Source organism: Ovis aries, chromosome 23 (genome assembly GCF_016772045.2).
Source record: "Ovis aries strain OAR_USU_Benz2616 breed Rambouillet chromosome 23, ARS-UI_Ramb_v3.0, whole genome shotgun sequence".
NCBI lineage: Eukaryota > Metazoa > Chordata > Mammalia > Artiodactyla > Bovidae > Ovis > Ovis aries.
In genome coordinates, this window is record NC_056076.1 from 43,708,014 (window position 1) to 43,726,104 (window position 18,091).

The 18,091-nt window shown below is 41.9% G+C and overlaps 1 protein-coding gene across 4 annotated transcripts in view; it reads left to right on the plus strand.

Moving 5' to 3' along the window:
• Nucleotides 1–1,066: 1,066 nt before the first annotated feature.
• Nucleotides 1,067–18,091, plus strand: part of CEP192 (centrosomal protein 192) — a 72,849-nt gene continuing 55,824 nt past the window's right edge. For all 4 annotated transcript variants that reach the window (XM_060405474.1, XM_060405475.1, XM_027960937.2 and 1 more), the window contains exons 1-10: nucleotides 1,067–1,157; nucleotides 1,429–1,599; nucleotides 5,607–5,774; nucleotides 6,857–6,982; nucleotides 9,300–9,475; nucleotides 11,336–11,385; nucleotides 12,446–12,566; nucleotides 14,006–14,154; nucleotides 17,127–17,487; nucleotides 17,901–18,044. In XM_060405474.1, the coding sequence (XP_060261457.1) occupies nucleotides 1,490–1,599; nucleotides 5,607–5,774; nucleotides 6,857–6,982; nucleotides 9,300–9,475; nucleotides 11,336–11,385; nucleotides 12,446–12,566; nucleotides 14,006–14,154; nucleotides 17,127–17,487; nucleotides 17,901–18,044 (1,405 nt within the window). In that variant the 5' untranslated portion in view covers nucleotides 1,067–1,157; nucleotides 1,429–1,489. The remainder of the gene's footprint in view (nucleotides 1,158–1,428; nucleotides 1,600–5,606; nucleotides 5,775–6,856; nucleotides 6,983–9,299; nucleotides 9,476–11,335; nucleotides 11,386–12,445; nucleotides 12,567–14,005; nucleotides 14,155–17,126; nucleotides 17,488–17,900; nucleotides 18,045–18,091) is intronic.

The following is an 18,091-nucleotide window of genomic DNA, read 5'->3' on the forward strand; positions in this document are numbered from 1 at the left end:
AGGGGTAGTTGAATGCCAAGGATAGAAGGTTTCAAGGAGAGGTGGCAAGAGAACTGTGGAGACATCACTGAATTTGACAGGCCAGTCCTGATTAAAGTGTGCAAGTAGTGTTCAGGGCCAAGCCAGAAAACATGGGATGAGTGACAAGGTGTGCAGAGGCAATTAAGTGTAGGAAAGACAGTGGTCTTTGTGTGATTAAACAGAATCAAGGAAGGGTGGGTGTTTTATTCTCTGCACACAGAGAGAGCGTTTCCAAAGGTAGAGACAAAAAAGTGAAAAGGGCATCCATAGAGGATCACTGAGCAGTACTTTAGAGGAGGTAGAAGGTCAAGTTGTAAGCGGATGTCTTTTTCCCACCAGGCTAAAATCAGTAGAGCCTGTTAAAGTCCCAAGTCTGCCGTGCCTGTCAGCATTCAACAACCGTTGAATGGATGAAGTTATGGAGTTAAATTTGTTAGAGGAACTATAAGCAATAAATTCTGGGATAAAGGAAAGTGAAAGGAGTGGTTTCTGTAAAATAGTAGGGCCTTATGCTGAGCAGGCTTTGGTGATGGGATTCGTGACCTAAGGAGAACGGAGACGGAGGAAAGTAATTAGGGACCGACCGTCTCATCTTGTCCCTCTCCACCGGGACCAACCTTACTGCCCCACACGGGCGACTCAGTGTAGCGCGCGCCCACGATAAGACTTCTAACAGGAGCGCTCTAGGTGTAAACGTGCGGCAGGTGACCACACACGTCAGTGTCTGCCCCCGTAGGGGCAATGCCAACACTTCCGACCCGAACTCGGGGTGTGTTGTCCTATCCACCCGAAGTAGGTCTCTGGGCACAGTGCCGGTGCTCTGGCTACAGGTAAGGCAGGCGCCGCGCCCCTGGGCCGGGCGCGGCTTCCCGCTTCAAATCCGGACGCTCGCCCTCGCCGAATCAGCGGGCTCGCCCCTTCGCGCCACCCAATCCAAAGCCGGCTCGGAGTCCCCGCCCCTCGTCCCGTGCCGCGAACCGACGTAAATCGGAGGGGCGCGCGGTACGGCCGGCAACCGTGAGGGGACGCGCGCACGCGCGCTGTCGGACCCACCCGCCACCGCACCACGGGCTCCTGACCGCTTCCTCAGCGGACCTTCAGCCGGCTGGGCTGCAGCCGCTGGTGTCGCGCGCTCGGTGAGGGGTAGTTGGGTCGGGGAGGGCGATTCGGGCTGCCGTAAGAGCGGAGCCTCCGGGACGAGGTTATCTTGTTCCGGGCTTGGTCCCGCCCCCCTTTCCCCACACAACGGCCCCGTTCATCGGCCGGGCCAGGCGCGGGTGACGCGCTGCTGTTCCGCGGGTGAGGCGTGTCCCAGTGGCTCTTGGTTTCGTGCGAGTCGTTTCACGGAAAAACGGGAAAGAAGACAGTGTTTGAGGTAGCTCTACTTTTGTTTTCTCCCGACGGCAGACTTTGTTCCCTGAAGCATGAGGTCCCTTTCGAGGCAGTCGCCTGGAGGACAGCTGTTTTCATGACTCTGTTTTCACTCGCTGTTACCATTCTGAGGTCACTCGACTGGAGCTTTTCCTGCTCCAAGATCAACTTTTTCTCCGGACTTCAGTTTTTAGGGCAAACTTTACGGTAAGCTTTGAAAACTGCTATGCTAAAGTGCCTACCTAATGATAGTATCTTAGAGCTTTGGGGAAGTTTGACTTTGCTTTCTTCCCCCACAGGTGATATTTTTTCTCGTATATTTCTGGTCCACAGCTGCAGCCCATGATATTTTATGTATCTAGGCTTGAAAGCAATTAAGTATTAGTAAACTCGAGCAAGAAGTTTTGAAGTTATTGCCTTAGGGAAATATCCAGAGAAATCTCAAAGGTGGCTGGTTAGTTCAAATGTAGTGAAAGGAAAGACAACATCCTACTGATTTGGTTTAAGGTGAGGCAGGGGGCTTGGTAATGCAGTACAGATGGAAATTAGGAGATCTTCTCTTCTAGGAAAGCTTTAGGATGGCTTAGAATAAGTGTAATCCTGTTCTGGAAAAGAGAGACTGGGCATTAGATTACATCTGGAGGAATCTTTCTCTGGATGGTGTTACTCTTGGACCCGTAGCAAAGCTCTTCTACACTTAACACTGTATCATGTTGGAGTGGATTGTCAGCTTCCTGAGGACAACCACCTTATTTACTGTTGCTTTGCTTCATGCAACCAAACAAAGTTGTCTTTCACAGTTTCTGTTTGATAGTGATTGTTGCCTGAATGATCTTTGCTTAATATCTTAATTTTCTTGGATTTGTTTCCTTCTAAGCTGAGATCACTCTTAAAAGAGTTAATGTATATTTTGATGTGTTAAATATGTTTGTAAATGTGTAACTTAGCTACAAGACTAGATTTGAGGAGCCTACCTGGATGACTTGGTCAGGATTTTAAAGTGTGATGGATGGATAGGCAAGTCTTCTGCTTTTAGGAGAAATCTTTTTAGCATAAGAAGACAGACAAATACAAAAAGGCAGTCATCAGTCTAGCAGAAAGTAAAATGACTGTGACGGACTGTGGGGCTAGGTTTCACTTAATGATAAGGGATCGCCTCTTTTAGAAAGTGACATTTGAATTGAGGTGAATGTTGGGAAGGAGCTAGCTGTGCAGACATCTCGAGGAATATTCTAAGCTCCAGGGCGGGGATGTGCTTGGGTGTTACAGGAACAGGTGCAGGAGACTGGGACGTGGAAGATGAGGTGGCTCATTGACGTTTTCAGGAAGGGTATGGTACCTTGCTTATGTTTGATGGTCCCTTTGACTGCCATGCAGAGGATTAATTGTAGGGTGTTGAGACTGGTCAGGAGGCCTTTCTGTTGGGTAGAGAGGTCGTAGCAGAGTCAGAAAGATGGAGAGTGATTCTGGATTTGTTTTAGACAAGCCCTGTATTTTCCTCAAAAATAAGGTTCACAAGTGTGTTTTGATTGGCTGTGGTGTTTTCACTGCATTTAAATTGGTTCAAGTGGAGTCTAGTTTCTAGTTGATCTCAGTTCTTAGAGGCCTCTCGTCTGACAATGTGTGTTGTTGAAGGCATTTGAGTTTGAGATTCGTCTGTATAACATGTGCACTGCGTTGTGTAACTGAGGTCAGGGTCCTGGGTGTCCCTAACACGGAAGGGGAGGCTGTCAGATGAGATGGTTGGCTGTGGCGGGGGGGGGGAGGGGGTGGGTAAAGTGCAGAGGAAGGATGGGACAGGTTTTCCACTTCCTGCATCCTAATGTGGGAGAGTTTGAATGTCTTTATAGGAATCAAGAAGAGGAATTAGACCTGTCAAAGAGAGAAAAACACTGGGGCGTGATCTGAGATGTGGTGGGTGCCTTCGAGATAGGTGGTGATGAATTTGCTTGTATTAACTCAGTTTGAAAACCTTCCTTTCTTTAGCAGATTTATTGAGGGTCTACTTTGTAGGGCACTGCTTTAGATAGGAATTCACTGTGACACAGGCCCAGTCTCTGCCCTCATGGCGCTCACATTCCGGTGTGGGGGAGAGGGTAGTTAAGCGGGTGAACTATAAAGAGAAGAGTAAGCAGTGCCAGGAAACAGGCATGCCGTGCCTGACTGTACTGGTTGGTGGGGACTTGGGCCCTGAATTTGGTCTGAGCAATGGGAGAACGGAGTTGTCGTTTTCTCTGTGGGGAAGATTGAAGAGTGGTTTTTCTTGAGGGGGTTGCCATGAAGTGGAGTCAAGGTTGAGGTGTCAGGTGCCTGTTGGATATCCATGTAAAAATGTCAGGTAGGTAGTTGAATATCTGAGGCTCAGGGGAGGGGCCCAGGCTGGGATATAAAACTTCCAAAGTGAGGGCAGTCATGTAGTGAGGCTGGATAGATGGGGGGAACCTTGAGCCAGCCCTGGAGCCTTGCTGTGTGCAGGTCCAGGAGAGGAGGAGGGCCCCGGCAAGGAGGAGAAGCAGCCCCTGGTGAATGTGGGGGTCAGACAGAGGTGCTTTGGAAGCCAGGAAAGTATTTCTGTGAGGAAGGAGCATGAATTTCATTCTGTCAGGTCCAAGACGAGGACTGAAACTTGACCGTGGGATTATGGGGTAGGCGACAGAGAGGTCAGTGGTGATGTTGACAAGTGTTTGGTGAGGCCCTGGGATGAAAGCCAACTGGGAGTGGGCTCCAGTGAGGACTGGAGCTGGGTGGACAATAGTGATTCCCACTAGAGGTCTGAGAGGCAGAGGGAACATGGACAGAGGTGGTGATGGCTCCAGGGGATAGCTGGGCTGAAATTGAGGAAGGCTGCTTTGGGTGGGGCCACTGCACCAAGAGATGGGACAGTGTTGAGGAGGAGGGACTGGTGTTGGAGTGGGAAGGGTGGGTTTCTGCCAGGAGTGTGGATAAAATCATCTATGCTCAGGTAAGTTTAGTAGGTTTCTACTGATCTTAAGACTTTTCCTACTTTGTTGAGTAATTGGATTAGTCTGTAATACCTAAACTCACAGATGAGTGATTTGTCACTGAACCTAGCACAGTCCTGCATTGTTGTCCATCTTACCAGTAGTGGCAGTGCTTAGAATATCCTTCCAGGCTCTAAGCCCTCTTTCTTCCTCTCCTTTCAGCTGATGGGATTAGGCCAGACTTCCTAATACACCATTTAAGTCTTAGGGGACCTGCTCCATGGTTTTGCTTACCTGTTGCCTGAATACAGTGGAGCATCTCCTATGGTCACCATACACTTAGTGTTTAAAACAGTTTGGAATTAGTCCTGGGCATGAATCTTACTAATTGCACAACCTTGGATGAATTTAGCTAGTTTAGTCTCTGAGTTTGTTTTTTTAGTAAATTGAGGATAAGTGAGTTAAGGTAGTGGGTATACAATAAATCTTAAATCTCTCCCACCACTGTTTATGTTTGTCTTCTTTAAAAGCTCCCTTATTTCATACTTTGCCTATGAAAGTCCTTCGCATTCCTCAAAGTATAAGGCCAGTATCCTCTCATTTTGTTTTTCCTGATTTAATTACTTTCTTCACTGAATTCCACACAACCCTTACATGAGAAGCACTCTGAAATATTTTTTAAATTAAGTGACATCTCCTGAGTACTGAGCTCGAGATCCATGGAGCCTGTGGCCAGCGTGCAGTGGAGGTTCTACATCAGTACAGAGTGTGCCAGGGTTCCCCAGACCTAACCTGTGTGTGCCACTTTTACCATTTCTGTCTTGTCCATGTGCCAGATATACTTTATAAACTTGAATATTTTTCTTTGGATAGACTCACTTTTTAAACCGTTAACTCATCCTTAATCTCTGAAATCAGGGGCTAGATTTTGCTGGTTCTATTTTTTCTATTCCGTGTTAGGATGTGTATTCAACTGGTATACTTTTAAGTAATGTCCTGAAATCATCTGTATGTGCCATTGATGTCATTTTCTTCTTTGATTCTTTATTAGTAAATTCAAAATTCAAGAGGAATTAAGCTGTTGTATCTCATTGTTTTGTTAATTGTAAGAAGATAGTTTGAGGTTTATATTCTCAGCTATAGTATCCCCTTAGTGCTGTTCCAAAAAAAGAATTTTATCAGTTTTCTAAGATTTATGATGCTTCTGTTCTTAATGATTTGAAAAATTTTTGTAGTAATATTTGATATATAAGAATACTTTTATTGTTGCAGTGAGATGGAAGATTTTCGAGGTATAGCCGAGGAGTCATTTCCAAGCTTTTTAACCAATTCATTACTTGGTAATAGTGGGATTTTGGAAAATGTCACTCTTTCTTCAAATCTTGGCCTGCCTGTTGCTGTTTCCACACTTGCTAGAAATCGATCCAGCTCTGAAAACAGGTACGAATTGTTTTAACAGATGATTTTATTTTTACAGGTCCTTAAAGCCTGTGATATATTGATACTTCTGTGAAATTTCTCAGCCAAGCTTGAGCTTTTGCTTTATCTGAGGGAGATGACCATTTATGTAAAGTCAACATAGAAGATAAAACCTCCTATTTCTTCACCTTATCAGTGGTGGGTGGGTAGGTTTGGGATTGAGCACTGGTGACCGGTGACCGTTTGACCTACCAGTGGTTTTTCTGTTCATGGTGTTTTGGCTTTGTATTAGTTCAGCCCCCTGGCAGCTGGTGATTTGAGCTGCATCCCCAAATGTGATGTGTATAGTTCACCCATTTTGTGTAATGTGTGAAGTTTGCCTGTGCTTAAAAATCTAACTTCTGGGTTTTCCTGGTGGCTCAGTGATAAAGAATCTGCCTGCCAGTGCAGGAAACACAGGTTCAATCCCTGATCTAGGAAGATCTGACATGCCACGGAGCAGCTAAGCCCATGTATCACAACTATCAAGCCTGTGCTCTAGAGCCTGAGAGCTGCAACTACTGAGCCCACACACTGCAACTGCTGAAGCCTGCACGCGCTAGAGCCTGTGCTCCACAAGAGAAGCCACCTCAGTGAGAAGCTGGTGCACCACAACTAGAGAGTAGCTCCTGCTCGCTGCAACTAGAGAAAAGCCCCTGTAGCTGCAAAGACCCAGTACAACTAAATTACATACATTTTTTTTTTTTTAAGGCTTTTGCATGCTACAGAGAAATCTTTAATTAAAAAAAGGAACTCTAACCTCTTTCCCATCCTCTTCCCAACCTAAACATTTTGTATGGAGCATCATCTTTACCTTTGGAATGGAGGGGTTGGATTAACTCTAAAAACTTTTAGCTTTATGATTTCCACGAGTTTCTTGTTGAAAATATATGTTCTGCTATTACACAGGTTTTCAGTGATTTACAGGTACGGTAATGGTTTTCAACACTGTGGTCCCTATCTATTTTTACCCCTGGCGATTGATTTTATAGTCACACAGTCCTATGAATTTTAAATATGTATAGTTTAATTATTAACGATTGCAACAAAATTTTTGTGTGTAGATATTCTGATGTCCAGACATCTTACTTAGTGGAAAGGAAGTTTTCGGTTCCATCGGAGACATCGCCCAGTAGCCAGAGTGAAGATGAGCCGAGAGAGAGGTTACGGCTTGTCTTCTCGGATGATGAGTAAGTTCTTACTTCATCTTGCTTTCACTGTGTTAAGAGCGAGTCTCACTCAGTCTGATGGAAGATGAACATTGATTGTGTCTCTAATCAATTCTAAGAATCTTTAGCTGTTTTCTTTATATGATATTAATAACATTTTTAGTCTTTCAAAATTTTTTTCTAAGAGTAATACATGCTCATTGGGAAAAAATCATAAAATACAGGCAGTTGTAAGGAAGACAGCAAAGACCTGTCAACCTGCTAATTAAAAAATAGATGTTGATTATCTTTTTATTTCGGAGAAGGCAATGGCACCCCACTCCAGTACTCTTGCCTGGAAGATCCCATGGATGGAGGAGCCTGGTGGGCTGCAGTCCATGGGGTCGCTGAGGGTCGGACACGACTGAGCGACTTCACTTTCACTTTTCACTTTCATGCATTGGAGAAGGAAATGGCAACCCACTCCACTGTTCTTGCCTGGAGAATCCCGGGGACGGGGGAGCCTGGTGGGCTGCCGTCTGTGAGGTCGCACAGAGTCAGACACGACTGAAGTGACTTAGCAGCTTAGCATCTTTTTATTTAATCTGGACGATTTTCTATGCACATATACATGTACATGGGGCTTTCCTGGTGGCTCAGTGGCAAAGAATCCACCTGCAGTGCAGGAGCTGCAGGAGGCATGGGTTCGATACCTGGGTTGGGAAGATCCCTTGGAGGAGGGCGTGGCAGCCCACTCCAGTATTCTTGCCTGGAGAATCCCCATGGACAGAGGAAGGAGCCGGGTGGGTTATAGTCCATAGGGTCGCAGAGAGTTTGGCACGACTGAAATGACTTAGCATACATGCATAAATACTTTATAAAAATTGTTAATTCTGTATATTCATTCTAGATTTGCTTTGAATCAAAAGATTTCATTTTTATGGCCAAGTACTATACACAACTACATTTTCTTTGTCCATTTATCTGTCGATGGGCACTTAGGTTGCTTCCATATCTTGGCTATTGTAAATAGTGCTGTAGTGAACATAGGGGTGCGTGTATCTTTTCCAGCTAGTGTTTTTATTTTCTTTGCATAAATACCCAAGAGTGGAATTTCTGGATCATATAGTAATTCTGTTTTCAATTTTTTTAAATCGATTAATTTAAATTGAAGGAGAATTACTTTACAATATCATGATGGTTTCTGCCATACATCAACATGAATCAGCCACAGGTATACATGTGTTCCCCACCCATCCTAAACACCCTCCCACCTGCCTCCCCTCCCTGGGTTGTCCAGGAGCACTGGCTTCGGGTGCCCGGCTTCATGCATCGAACTTGGACTGGTCATCTGTTCGTGCTGTTCTCTACAGTGGCTGTACCAGTTCACAGTCTCACAGCAGTGTAGGAGGGTTCCCTTTTCTCCACATTCTCTTCACTTGCTGTTTGTTGTCTATTTTGAGGCTAGCCATTCTGACAGGTATAAGGGCCATACCACTTTGTGGTTTTGAGTTGCATTTCCCTGGTGATGATCAGTGTTGAGCATCTTTCATGTACCTGTTGGCCATCTGTATGTCTTTGGGAAAATGTCTATTAAGGTCTTCTGCCCATTTTTTAATCAGGTTGTTTGTTTTTTGATTTAGCTGTCTACTGCAGCTGTAATAAAAAGGTGGAGAAACTAGGACAGAGAGTTAGAACTTGGAATTGATGAAAAAACTATTTTATTTTCTTTCATCATGGCCTGATATAAGCCTGACCCTGGGTATCCATTTGTCACATGATGAATTTGTTACAGTAGCAACTTTTTCCTGAAGTTCCATTCCTCCCCCTCCTTTTGCTGGTGAAATGGCCGTGGGGATCAGTGAGAGAACCAGGAACTTTTGTAGTAGTTTGGGTGAAAAATTGCCTTTAAGGAAGAAGCTTTTCATCTGTATATGAAACATCAGAGGCAGAAGGAAGACAGGGATAAGAACAGTGGCAGGGACAGAAGTATGACTTAAAAGCATTTGTAATTCACAGAAGTAGCTATTTGGCAAATATCCCAATATCCTTTAAGTCTGTCTTGTTTTCTAAAAAGCTGAGCGTTCCTCTAGATGTGATAGATTCACAGATCTGGGAAAGAAGGGGAAAAAAAGCACCTCACTCTATCACTTGAGAGGCAGAGTAACAGTGTATTTGGTTTTGATAGATGTACATTGCTGGCCTAAAATGATGGTGTAGTCCCTCGGACGTGGCAGGGTCCAGAAATGTTTTTTTTCCACTGTGTCTACTTTTTGCGAAATGACTGATTAATGGGTATTTTATAGATATACACAAGGTAACTAATATTTCATTATTATTCTGTTCCCTAATTTAAAAGTTCTGTTGCTAAGAAAAAGAACCAGACAGGAAGTCAGTGTTTGTCAGATGCTGTCCTCAGAGAGTCTGCTTTTCCCAGTGATGGAGCAGGAGCAGAAGGGGAGCAGGCCAGAGCTGCAGAGCCGTTCCTGAGCCAGAGTCCTTCTGACAGAGCCTCCCCTCTGGGGCAAGAGCAAGGTATGCCACTGGGAGAAATTATTTCTTAATGTGTGTGTTTTAATTTCCTTTTTAAAAATATCTTTTAAAATTGAAATGTAGTTGATGTACAGTTATATAAGTTACAAGTGTACAATATAGTGATCCATGATTTTCAAAGCTTAAACTTCATTTATAATTATTATAAAATTTTGGCTATATTCCCCATGTTGTACAGTATGTTTTTGTAGCTTATTTTAGACCTACTAATTTGTTCCTCTTAATCCCCTGCTCCTATAATGCCCCTCCCCCTTCTCTCTCCTTGCTGGTAGCCACTAGTTTATTCTCTATTTCTATGAATCTGCTTCTTTTTTGTTATATTCACTGGTTTGTTGTATTTTTTTTTGATTCCACATATAAGTGATATCACAGTTTTAATTTCCTTTCTTGTTTCTCTGGCTTTGGACCAGTATTTATCTTAAACTATGATACTATAAAAATGCTTTGATTTGGCATTTACTTATTAATGTTGTAATACTTTTGTAAGAGAAGATCTCTTAATCAGTCTCTCCATTGTCCTTTTTGGTTAAGCTGAAGTCTCCTTTCTTGTAGAAACCACATTGCTTATTAGGAAGTAAAGTGGTGTGGCTGTGGAAGATAGTTTGATGGTTCCTCAAAACGTGAAACATAGCCTCACCACACAACCCAGCCAGTCTAGTCCTAGACATACACCCAAGAGAAGTGACAGTGTGTATCTACACAAAAACTTGTATACCTGAGTGTCCATAACTTGACTAGTCACAGTAGCTAAAAAGTGGAGACTGTGTAAATAATCATCAGCTAATGTATGGATCAGCTAATGTATGGATAAATAAGATGTAGTGTGTTTGTTCAGAAAAGTATTATTCAGCCTTAAAACTGAGTGAAGTACTGGTATGTGCTATAATAGGAAGACCCTTGAAAGCATCTGAGTGAAAGAGAACAGACTCAGAAGGCCATATGCTACAAGTCAATTTATCTGTTGGTACAGATAGGCAGATCCACTAGACAGAGAAGATTAGTGGTTGCCTGGGGGACGGAGAAGGAGGAGTGACTGTTAGTGGGCACAGCATTTCTTTCTGATGTGATGAAAACATTGTGCAGTTAGAGAGTGATAACGGTTATGCAACTTTGTAAATGTAAATGGTTTCAAAAACCATTGAATTGTATATTTTAAGAGGGTTAAAGTTTTATATCAGTTTAAAAAAAAACCTCCCCATGTATCTCTCACAGTTTTTGATAGTATAAAGTTTTGTCACACTTGCTTCATCTTTTCTGTTTTTTATTACCTTTTCCTCTGATACTTAAGAAATCCAGACATCCTTTTATTCCTTTGTATACTAGTTTGCCTCTCTAAAAATATGAACATTTTCCTGGGTAACCACAGTGCTATTATTGATGCGTATGGTACCCTGGTCCATATTTTACTGATTATCTCGGTTGACTTGCTTGAATTGGGGTCCGTGGAAGGGTCCATTGTGTTTTGCTTCATTTGCTGTGGTGTCTTTAGGCCTGTCCTCCTGGAGCTGTCCTACTGTTTGCTCATTCATGGTGTCATTCTCCTTGATTATATCTTTCCCACATCCTCTGTAAAGCAGAAGTTAGCTTTAAAGACTTGATCAGATTCCTATTCAGGTGTTTTTGGTATGTGTATAATTTTTTAAGCTTTTCTACGATTTTTAATTTAACTTTTTTTAATTTAACTGCCACTGATCGGCTTCTATACTATCATTTACAAGTGCTCTATTTAAAGGGAAAAATTGTTTAGTTTGTTAATTTGCTATTAATATCTTTGAGAGTTGTTAGGTATTTAGTTGATAAAATACCTTGGTTTGTCAGTTTTTGTTTTTGTTTTCTTAACAGACTCACCTGTTGATTTTTGTTCACAATCCTGGATGAGTAAAGAGAATAAGGTAATCTTTTATGCTAAATCACTTCAGTCGTGTCCGACTCTGTGCGATCCCATAGATGGCAGCCCACCTGGGATTCTCCAGGCAAGAACACTGGAGTAGGTTGCCATTTCCATTTCCTTCTCCAATGCATGAAAGTGAAAAGTGAAAGTGAAGTCGCTCAGTCGTGTCCGACCCTCAGTGACCCCATGGACTGCAGCCTTCCAGGCTCCTCCGTCCATGGGATTTTCCAGGCAAGAGTACTGGAGTGGGCTGCCATTGCCTTCTTGTTACCAATTTCTATTGTTAGGAGAGTTCCTGTTTCACAAGTATGAATGCTTAGTACCGTTAATATTAGGTAGAAGTCTTCTACTTGTGAACTGCTATAAGTAACCAGGAAGTGGGGAATAGGGCTGGCCTGGGACTCCCTGAGTCTCCAGGGCTGTCTGCACCGCTGCTCTGCCTGGCTCCATGCTGGATCCTCTGGAATACTGGCTCTATGGGGTGAGGGTTCTGCATTCTGAGTCCCCAGCACAGAGCTGGCACTCTATCATCTGTTGAATGGTAGGGAGGATGAATTTGTTTGTAGGCAACCTGAGTGTACACTTTTAACATTCATGACCAAAAAGAAGAGTGTCATCTTTCTTTAAGTGTAGAGTTAAAAAACTAGCAAAAAATCACAATTTTAATGAGCTCACTTGGGTCCACCCTCCCCTCTGTAAATCACTGTACCAGGTGGTGGATTGGGGTAAAACTTCATTCTGTGAGCCTCTGGACCTTACATCTGCTTCTTTGTGTGCATGCCTCTGGGCATCAGTGTGTGTATGTATACAGATACAGAGGTGTGACTGAACCACACTGCATGCTCCCCTGATCTCAAAAGAGACCGACTCCTTGGAGGACAGATGCTGAGCAGATAAACAGTTTGTGTCCAGCAGTCTCATGTTTATAACTGTAAACAAAGTACTTGAAAATCTTACAAAAAGGAAAAGCAATTTTTATTTTACTTTTGAAAGAATTTTTTTTAACATTATTTTTGTAAAATGATTGAATTTTATTTCTCACTTTGTTTTATTTCTTACAGATTGGTGTTCCTGATGCGGGAAAACATTTTGAAGAGAGGAATCCAAACAGTGACTTAAGCCTTACTAGTTTCCTAGAAAACGAGAAACTGATATCACTTGCCAGCTTGGAAGATTCTTCTGGTAGCGTCATGAAACTTGGCTCATCTTTTCCTCATCCTGAGCTTGTTGCTCCATTTGTTTCTGCTGCCTCGTTGCCGTAGTGATTGTACAGCTTTCTGTTTCTCTGCTTTCTTTACTGCTTATCCACCAGCACTCAAGTGGCCGCTTCCGTTAAGCGATGGGAGTTAAAATTTTTTTTCTTTATAGCACTCCTGATAGGCTTACTCTCATCTCTCTGTTGAGTATCATTACCATATAAACAGTTAAAGCACCATGCTAAGACATTGGGGTTCAATGAGATATTTTGCCCCTGCGCTCTGAAAGTCCTGCCAAGTGGGCAAAGAGATGCATGGCTCCCCTCTGAAGTGTGTTTCAATGATACAAACTGTGTGTGGGTCATAGGAGGGTGACAAGTTAATTCTGACTGAGGAATGTGTTTGTGAGGCTTCAGTGAAAGAAGAGGTCATTTTTCCTCTTTGAGAAAGGAGACCTCTGATAGGCCTAAAACAGACACTTGAATAAATGTACATTTAAGAAGAAGGAACGGCTTTAGCAGAGACCCTAAGGTGGGGGCATAGAGACAACATTTGAAGAGTAGCCAGTGCTTTTGTGTGGCAGGTTTATAGCACCTATGGGAAGATGAACTTGGGAATAAACCCAGAAAGTAGGCAGAGACCAAATTATCCATGGCTTTGGAGGCCAGGCTGGTGAGCTAAGTGGGATAAATTGAAACTGTAAAATCAAAATGGGTTTTGCTACTAAAATTTTAAAAATATTTTTAGATTATGAAGTTGTGGATGAGGAATTGTTGACCTGAATTTATATAGGTTCTTATTTTAGTATGCTAGATTCTCAGAGGCAGTAGGAAAATTACCCTCTTGAAAAGGCTCACAATACTGTTACAGGTGGTTGACAGTTCTAGTTTTATCCTGCCCTTGCCAGGCTGTGTGTAGAACGTTGAGAAGCATTGCCACTGTTGTTTTATTTGTCTGTCTGTAACTTTCTGTGTTTAGTGGAAGATAAATTTTTTATCATATTGGTACTCAGCTTTGTTACATCTTTTTTTTGTTGTTCATTTTTAAGATCAGATACTGTTTGAGGTTTCATATTAGCATTAACCATTAATTCACTGGGATTTAGTTTTATTTCTCCTGTGGCAGGCTCATCTGTCCTTTGTTGATAGTTGCTCGTTTGCCACACTGCTTTCTGAATAAACAGTGCTTTTCCCATGGCCACACTTGCCCTATCCTAACTTCCAGTGTTTGGTGGTGGCTGCTTCTGTGTTGTCTTCTCAGTGAAGGTTAAGTATTTACTTTGGTTAAATATTAGAATGCTTTTAGTGATTTATAGATGAAAACTATGGGTTTTTTCATGTCAAATGTTTAGACAGAATCACATGGACTGTTGATGCAAATGATTTATTAACCTTATTGATTACTTTTCCTCCATTTTACTGATAGATGGTGATATTGATGATGAAGAGTTTTATGATGATCATTTGGAGGCTTATTTTGAGCAACTGGCGATTCCAGGAATGATGTATGAAGACCTAGAAGGACAGGAACCTCCAGAAAATTATTTTAAGTTACCTACAAGTGATCCTAGTCAGGTATTTTTCAATCTTTATGGTTTTTTAGAAATTTGACATTATAAAATTATTACTGGACTCATTAGAAAATTATAAACATAAATTATAAACATAAAACTTCTGTTGATTTTCCTTGGGCTTTATTTTCCCAGATACAAGCTGATGAGAAATACCCTTTCTGTTCTTTCCTGCTGCTGCTTACCTTTCCCTCACCTGCAGAAAAATTAAGAGTGATGCATTGAATATCTGTATACTGTCCAGGTCAACCAGTTGTGAACATTTTTGCCATTTTTGTGTTTTCTTTGTCCTTCAAAAAGTAGTTTTTTTACTGAGTCATTTGAAAGAAAGTTGCAGATATTTCACCCTAACACTTCAATGTTTACTTCCTGTGAATGAGGACATTTTCCTACATAATCACAATTTTTATTTGCTAGTGTAACTTTTGATGTTGTGATTTAAATGAATACACAGTCCATGTTCACATTTATCACTGTCTACAGATGTCCTTTTATTTCTTTGGTTTTGGATCCAGGCTTTGATTGAGGGTCACACTTGTATTTGGTTGCCATGACATGAATGTCTTTCATGTCATTAAACTTTTTGTAAAGTTTAGGCCTATTGTTTTGTAAAATGATCCATATGCTAGATATATGTGACTGCTTTCCCATCCTGATTAAACATACCGGGTGTGAACAGTTGAAACATAGAGGGCAGTGCTGTGCACTCAGATTACATCCTCGGGAAAGGCCTGTCATTCCACTTGTCTCCTGTTGGTAGTGCTCTTTGACCATCTTGATGAATGTGTTAGATTCCTGCTCCTTCTCCTTTGTTATCAGGAGGTGGTCTGTGGGATTTCATGTGCTTTCTTTGCCTCCTCCTGAAACCCTGTCTCCTGAGAGACCTTTGGATTGCTTTTATTTTTTTCCTGTCTCACATTTCCTTACTCTCAAGTTTTGCTGGGTTTACAGTGTCCAAGTATAGACAGAGACCTCTGTTTTTTTGTTTAGGTGTACAAGCTGTCAGAGCAGCTGTAATGACCCCCTGCCTTTGTTTTTTTTTTTTAACTTGTGACTTTCAGTTGCAATGAGGGGCTGCTCTGGTGTGTTGGAAGTTCTGACCTGGAATGGGTTGCCAACCAGTGGCTTTGCTCCAGGTTTCCTCCCTGTGCCGTCCTGTCTTCCTCTGCATGCTACCATCAGTCACAGTCCCATAGGTGGTAGCTTTGCCCTGTTAGCCTGAAGAGCATTCTTTCTTCAGCATTGTTTTCAGGTGCTTTGTGGAGGAGAGAGCTGGTTTCCTGCTTTCTGGTTCTTTTTCATCTTTGCTAGTACTCTATATGAAAAATAGTTTTAAATGTCAGTTCTTTGTCTCCTTTGTCTTTTTTTTTCCTCATTGGAATATTCATATTTTAACTTGTTTTTATAAACTTCCTATGTTGAGATACTTTGATCATTGTGCACTTTTTTTTTTTTTTTTTTTACTTGAACAATAGATACATATCTCCTTACAGTTCTGGAGGTAGGGAGTCTGGATCCAGGTGTGAGCAGGGTGGGCCCCTGTGGCTTCTCTCCTTGGAGACGGCAACTTCTCCTGTGACCTCACTGGGTCTCCCTTTGCTGGTCCTTGAGTATTTCACACTTTTGGTAGTTTTTCAGGTGTTTATGATAGTTTCCTAGGGCTGCCAGAACAGATTACCAAAGTTTTGTAACTTCAAACAACAGAAGTTTACTTTCTCACAGTTCTAAAATGTTGACAGGGCCAAGTGCCCCCCAGAGTCTCCTTCCTGCCTCTTGCAGCCTCTGGGGGCCTGGTGTCCTTAGTTCATGGCCACATGGCTCCACTGTCTGCTCCATCTTCACATGGCCTGTCCCTGTCTTTCTGATTCCTCTGAGGTCTCTTCCTCTCTCTTGTAAGGACACTGCTTGTGGGGTTTAAGGCCCACTCCAAATTCAGGATGTTCTTGTCTCAAGATCTTCAGCTTAGTTGTATGTGCAAAGACCCTGTTTCTGAATAAGGCCACAGTTTACAGGTACCACCTGGGGATAAGACTTGGACACATCTTTTCAAAGAGATAGAGTTTAACCCACAAAAGTGTTCCACTAAGAAGTTATTATTCACTGAAGAATATAAAACTGTCCATCTGTATTTTCTCCTAGTGCTTTTACATCTAAATCTTTAAGTCATTTGGAGTTTATTTTGAGATAAAGTGGAGATTGTTTATTTTTTGTATAAAAAATTGTTGGAAAATCACCAATAAGTGATTTCACTAGAATTTAAATTACTTATTTCAAAGTCAGTATCTTATCTTTTATATAGAGCTATCTCTGTGTAGTATCCTGACTCTGAAAGCCTTACCTGTGAAGCTGTTTTTATTGTTATACATCTCATAGCAGAGAAGCCTATTAAAGGCTTTGCTGGCACTTGATAGTTAGCAGTGGCTGAATATCTGAGAAGAGTGTTGTGGGCACACAATTCCCTTTCAGCAGCTGTAATTCTAGGAAAGAGTGTGGAGTGCCATTTGGGAAGGATTGTTGGAGAGTGTTTTCGAGGCCATGGCTTAATCTGCTGTGTCTAATGCAGTTGTTCTTAGACTCCTAATGGTCATTTGTAGTATTTGCTGTTTTACTCCTATTAAATGTGATTCATTTGTGTTTTCAAAGTCTGTTAATCATATTAATTCTTTGAGTCTAGCCACACTGATGGCCTTCCTATCCTTTTAGATAGGGTAGGAAGGTAGTTACAAGAGTTACACTTCTAAAATCCTGAACTATAGTGAGCACCTTGGCCGTACTTTTGGTATCAAAGTCTGTTGGTGTATATTTGCCATTGGTTTTGGTAAATTCTTTACGATTGATTCACATACAGTCTAGAAGAATACTGTGTAGTCCGTTCCTTTCTAAAATAAATATTTTATGTCATCTGCATAACTTTTGTTTTTGAAAGAAGTTACAAAAAACAAAACTTATTTCTGGTCTATTATTTACTTTTTAAAGGAAAGCAGAAGAGCAGAAGTTCTGGTGAAGACTCTTAGGACTCCTAGTGCCAAACTTAACCCCATTGACTTTCATGACACAAATGCCAATAAAGATGATTTTGATTTGATGGATTCTCTAAAGCTGGAGGAAGGGTCTCCTCATCAAAATAAGCATTTGGCGTCAGACTCAGAAACTGTTTTGCCTGTGGATAGATTTTTAGACACTGAGATGCCTCAAGTGTCCATTCAAACAAATGTGGATGTAGCATCTTTGAAGCCTGTTAGTGACAGTGCATTTAATTCCACTGATGCTCCATGGTCACCCACCAGTGAAAGGCAAACCTGCGAAAGTTATGAGTTGGTTGGAAAGACCAAGGACCGTGAGTGGGCCTTTGTTTCTTTTATCTTTTTAAATAAAAATAAGAAATATATAAAATACTTATACTCACTGTATTTCCAAGTAAAACTTGTGTAATCTTTCATATTACAGTATATACATGTTCTGTGGATTTAAATATGGTGTACTTATTCACAGATCTGGTGGAAAAGTGCCTTTGTCGGTGTTTGTTGTCTTCTCCTTCCTCCCTCATCCTCTGTGACGGAGTTTACTGGAACTAAGGCTGGGTGATTTCACCGTCAGAGAGAGGCTTTCCTTTTGGGGAAATGGGTTTCCTAATTTGGGGCAGATTTCAATACCATTGATAACTAAGATAAGTCAGCTAAATGAAATCATTTAAAAATATCATTTTGTTTGTTGTGTGTCATTGGATGTGTTTGGAATTCTCTTTTCTAGAAGCGAACCCACCACAGAGTGTGGTCTATCAGGATGAGGAGGGCAGATGGGTCACTGATCTCGCGTATTATACACCTTTTGATAAAGAACAAGATTTCAATGTGTCACTCAGTAATGAACTGAGCGAAGACTTCCGATCTGGCTGTAAGTGTTCTGATAGCCTCTGCTTTTAATCATTTTCATTGTTTCTG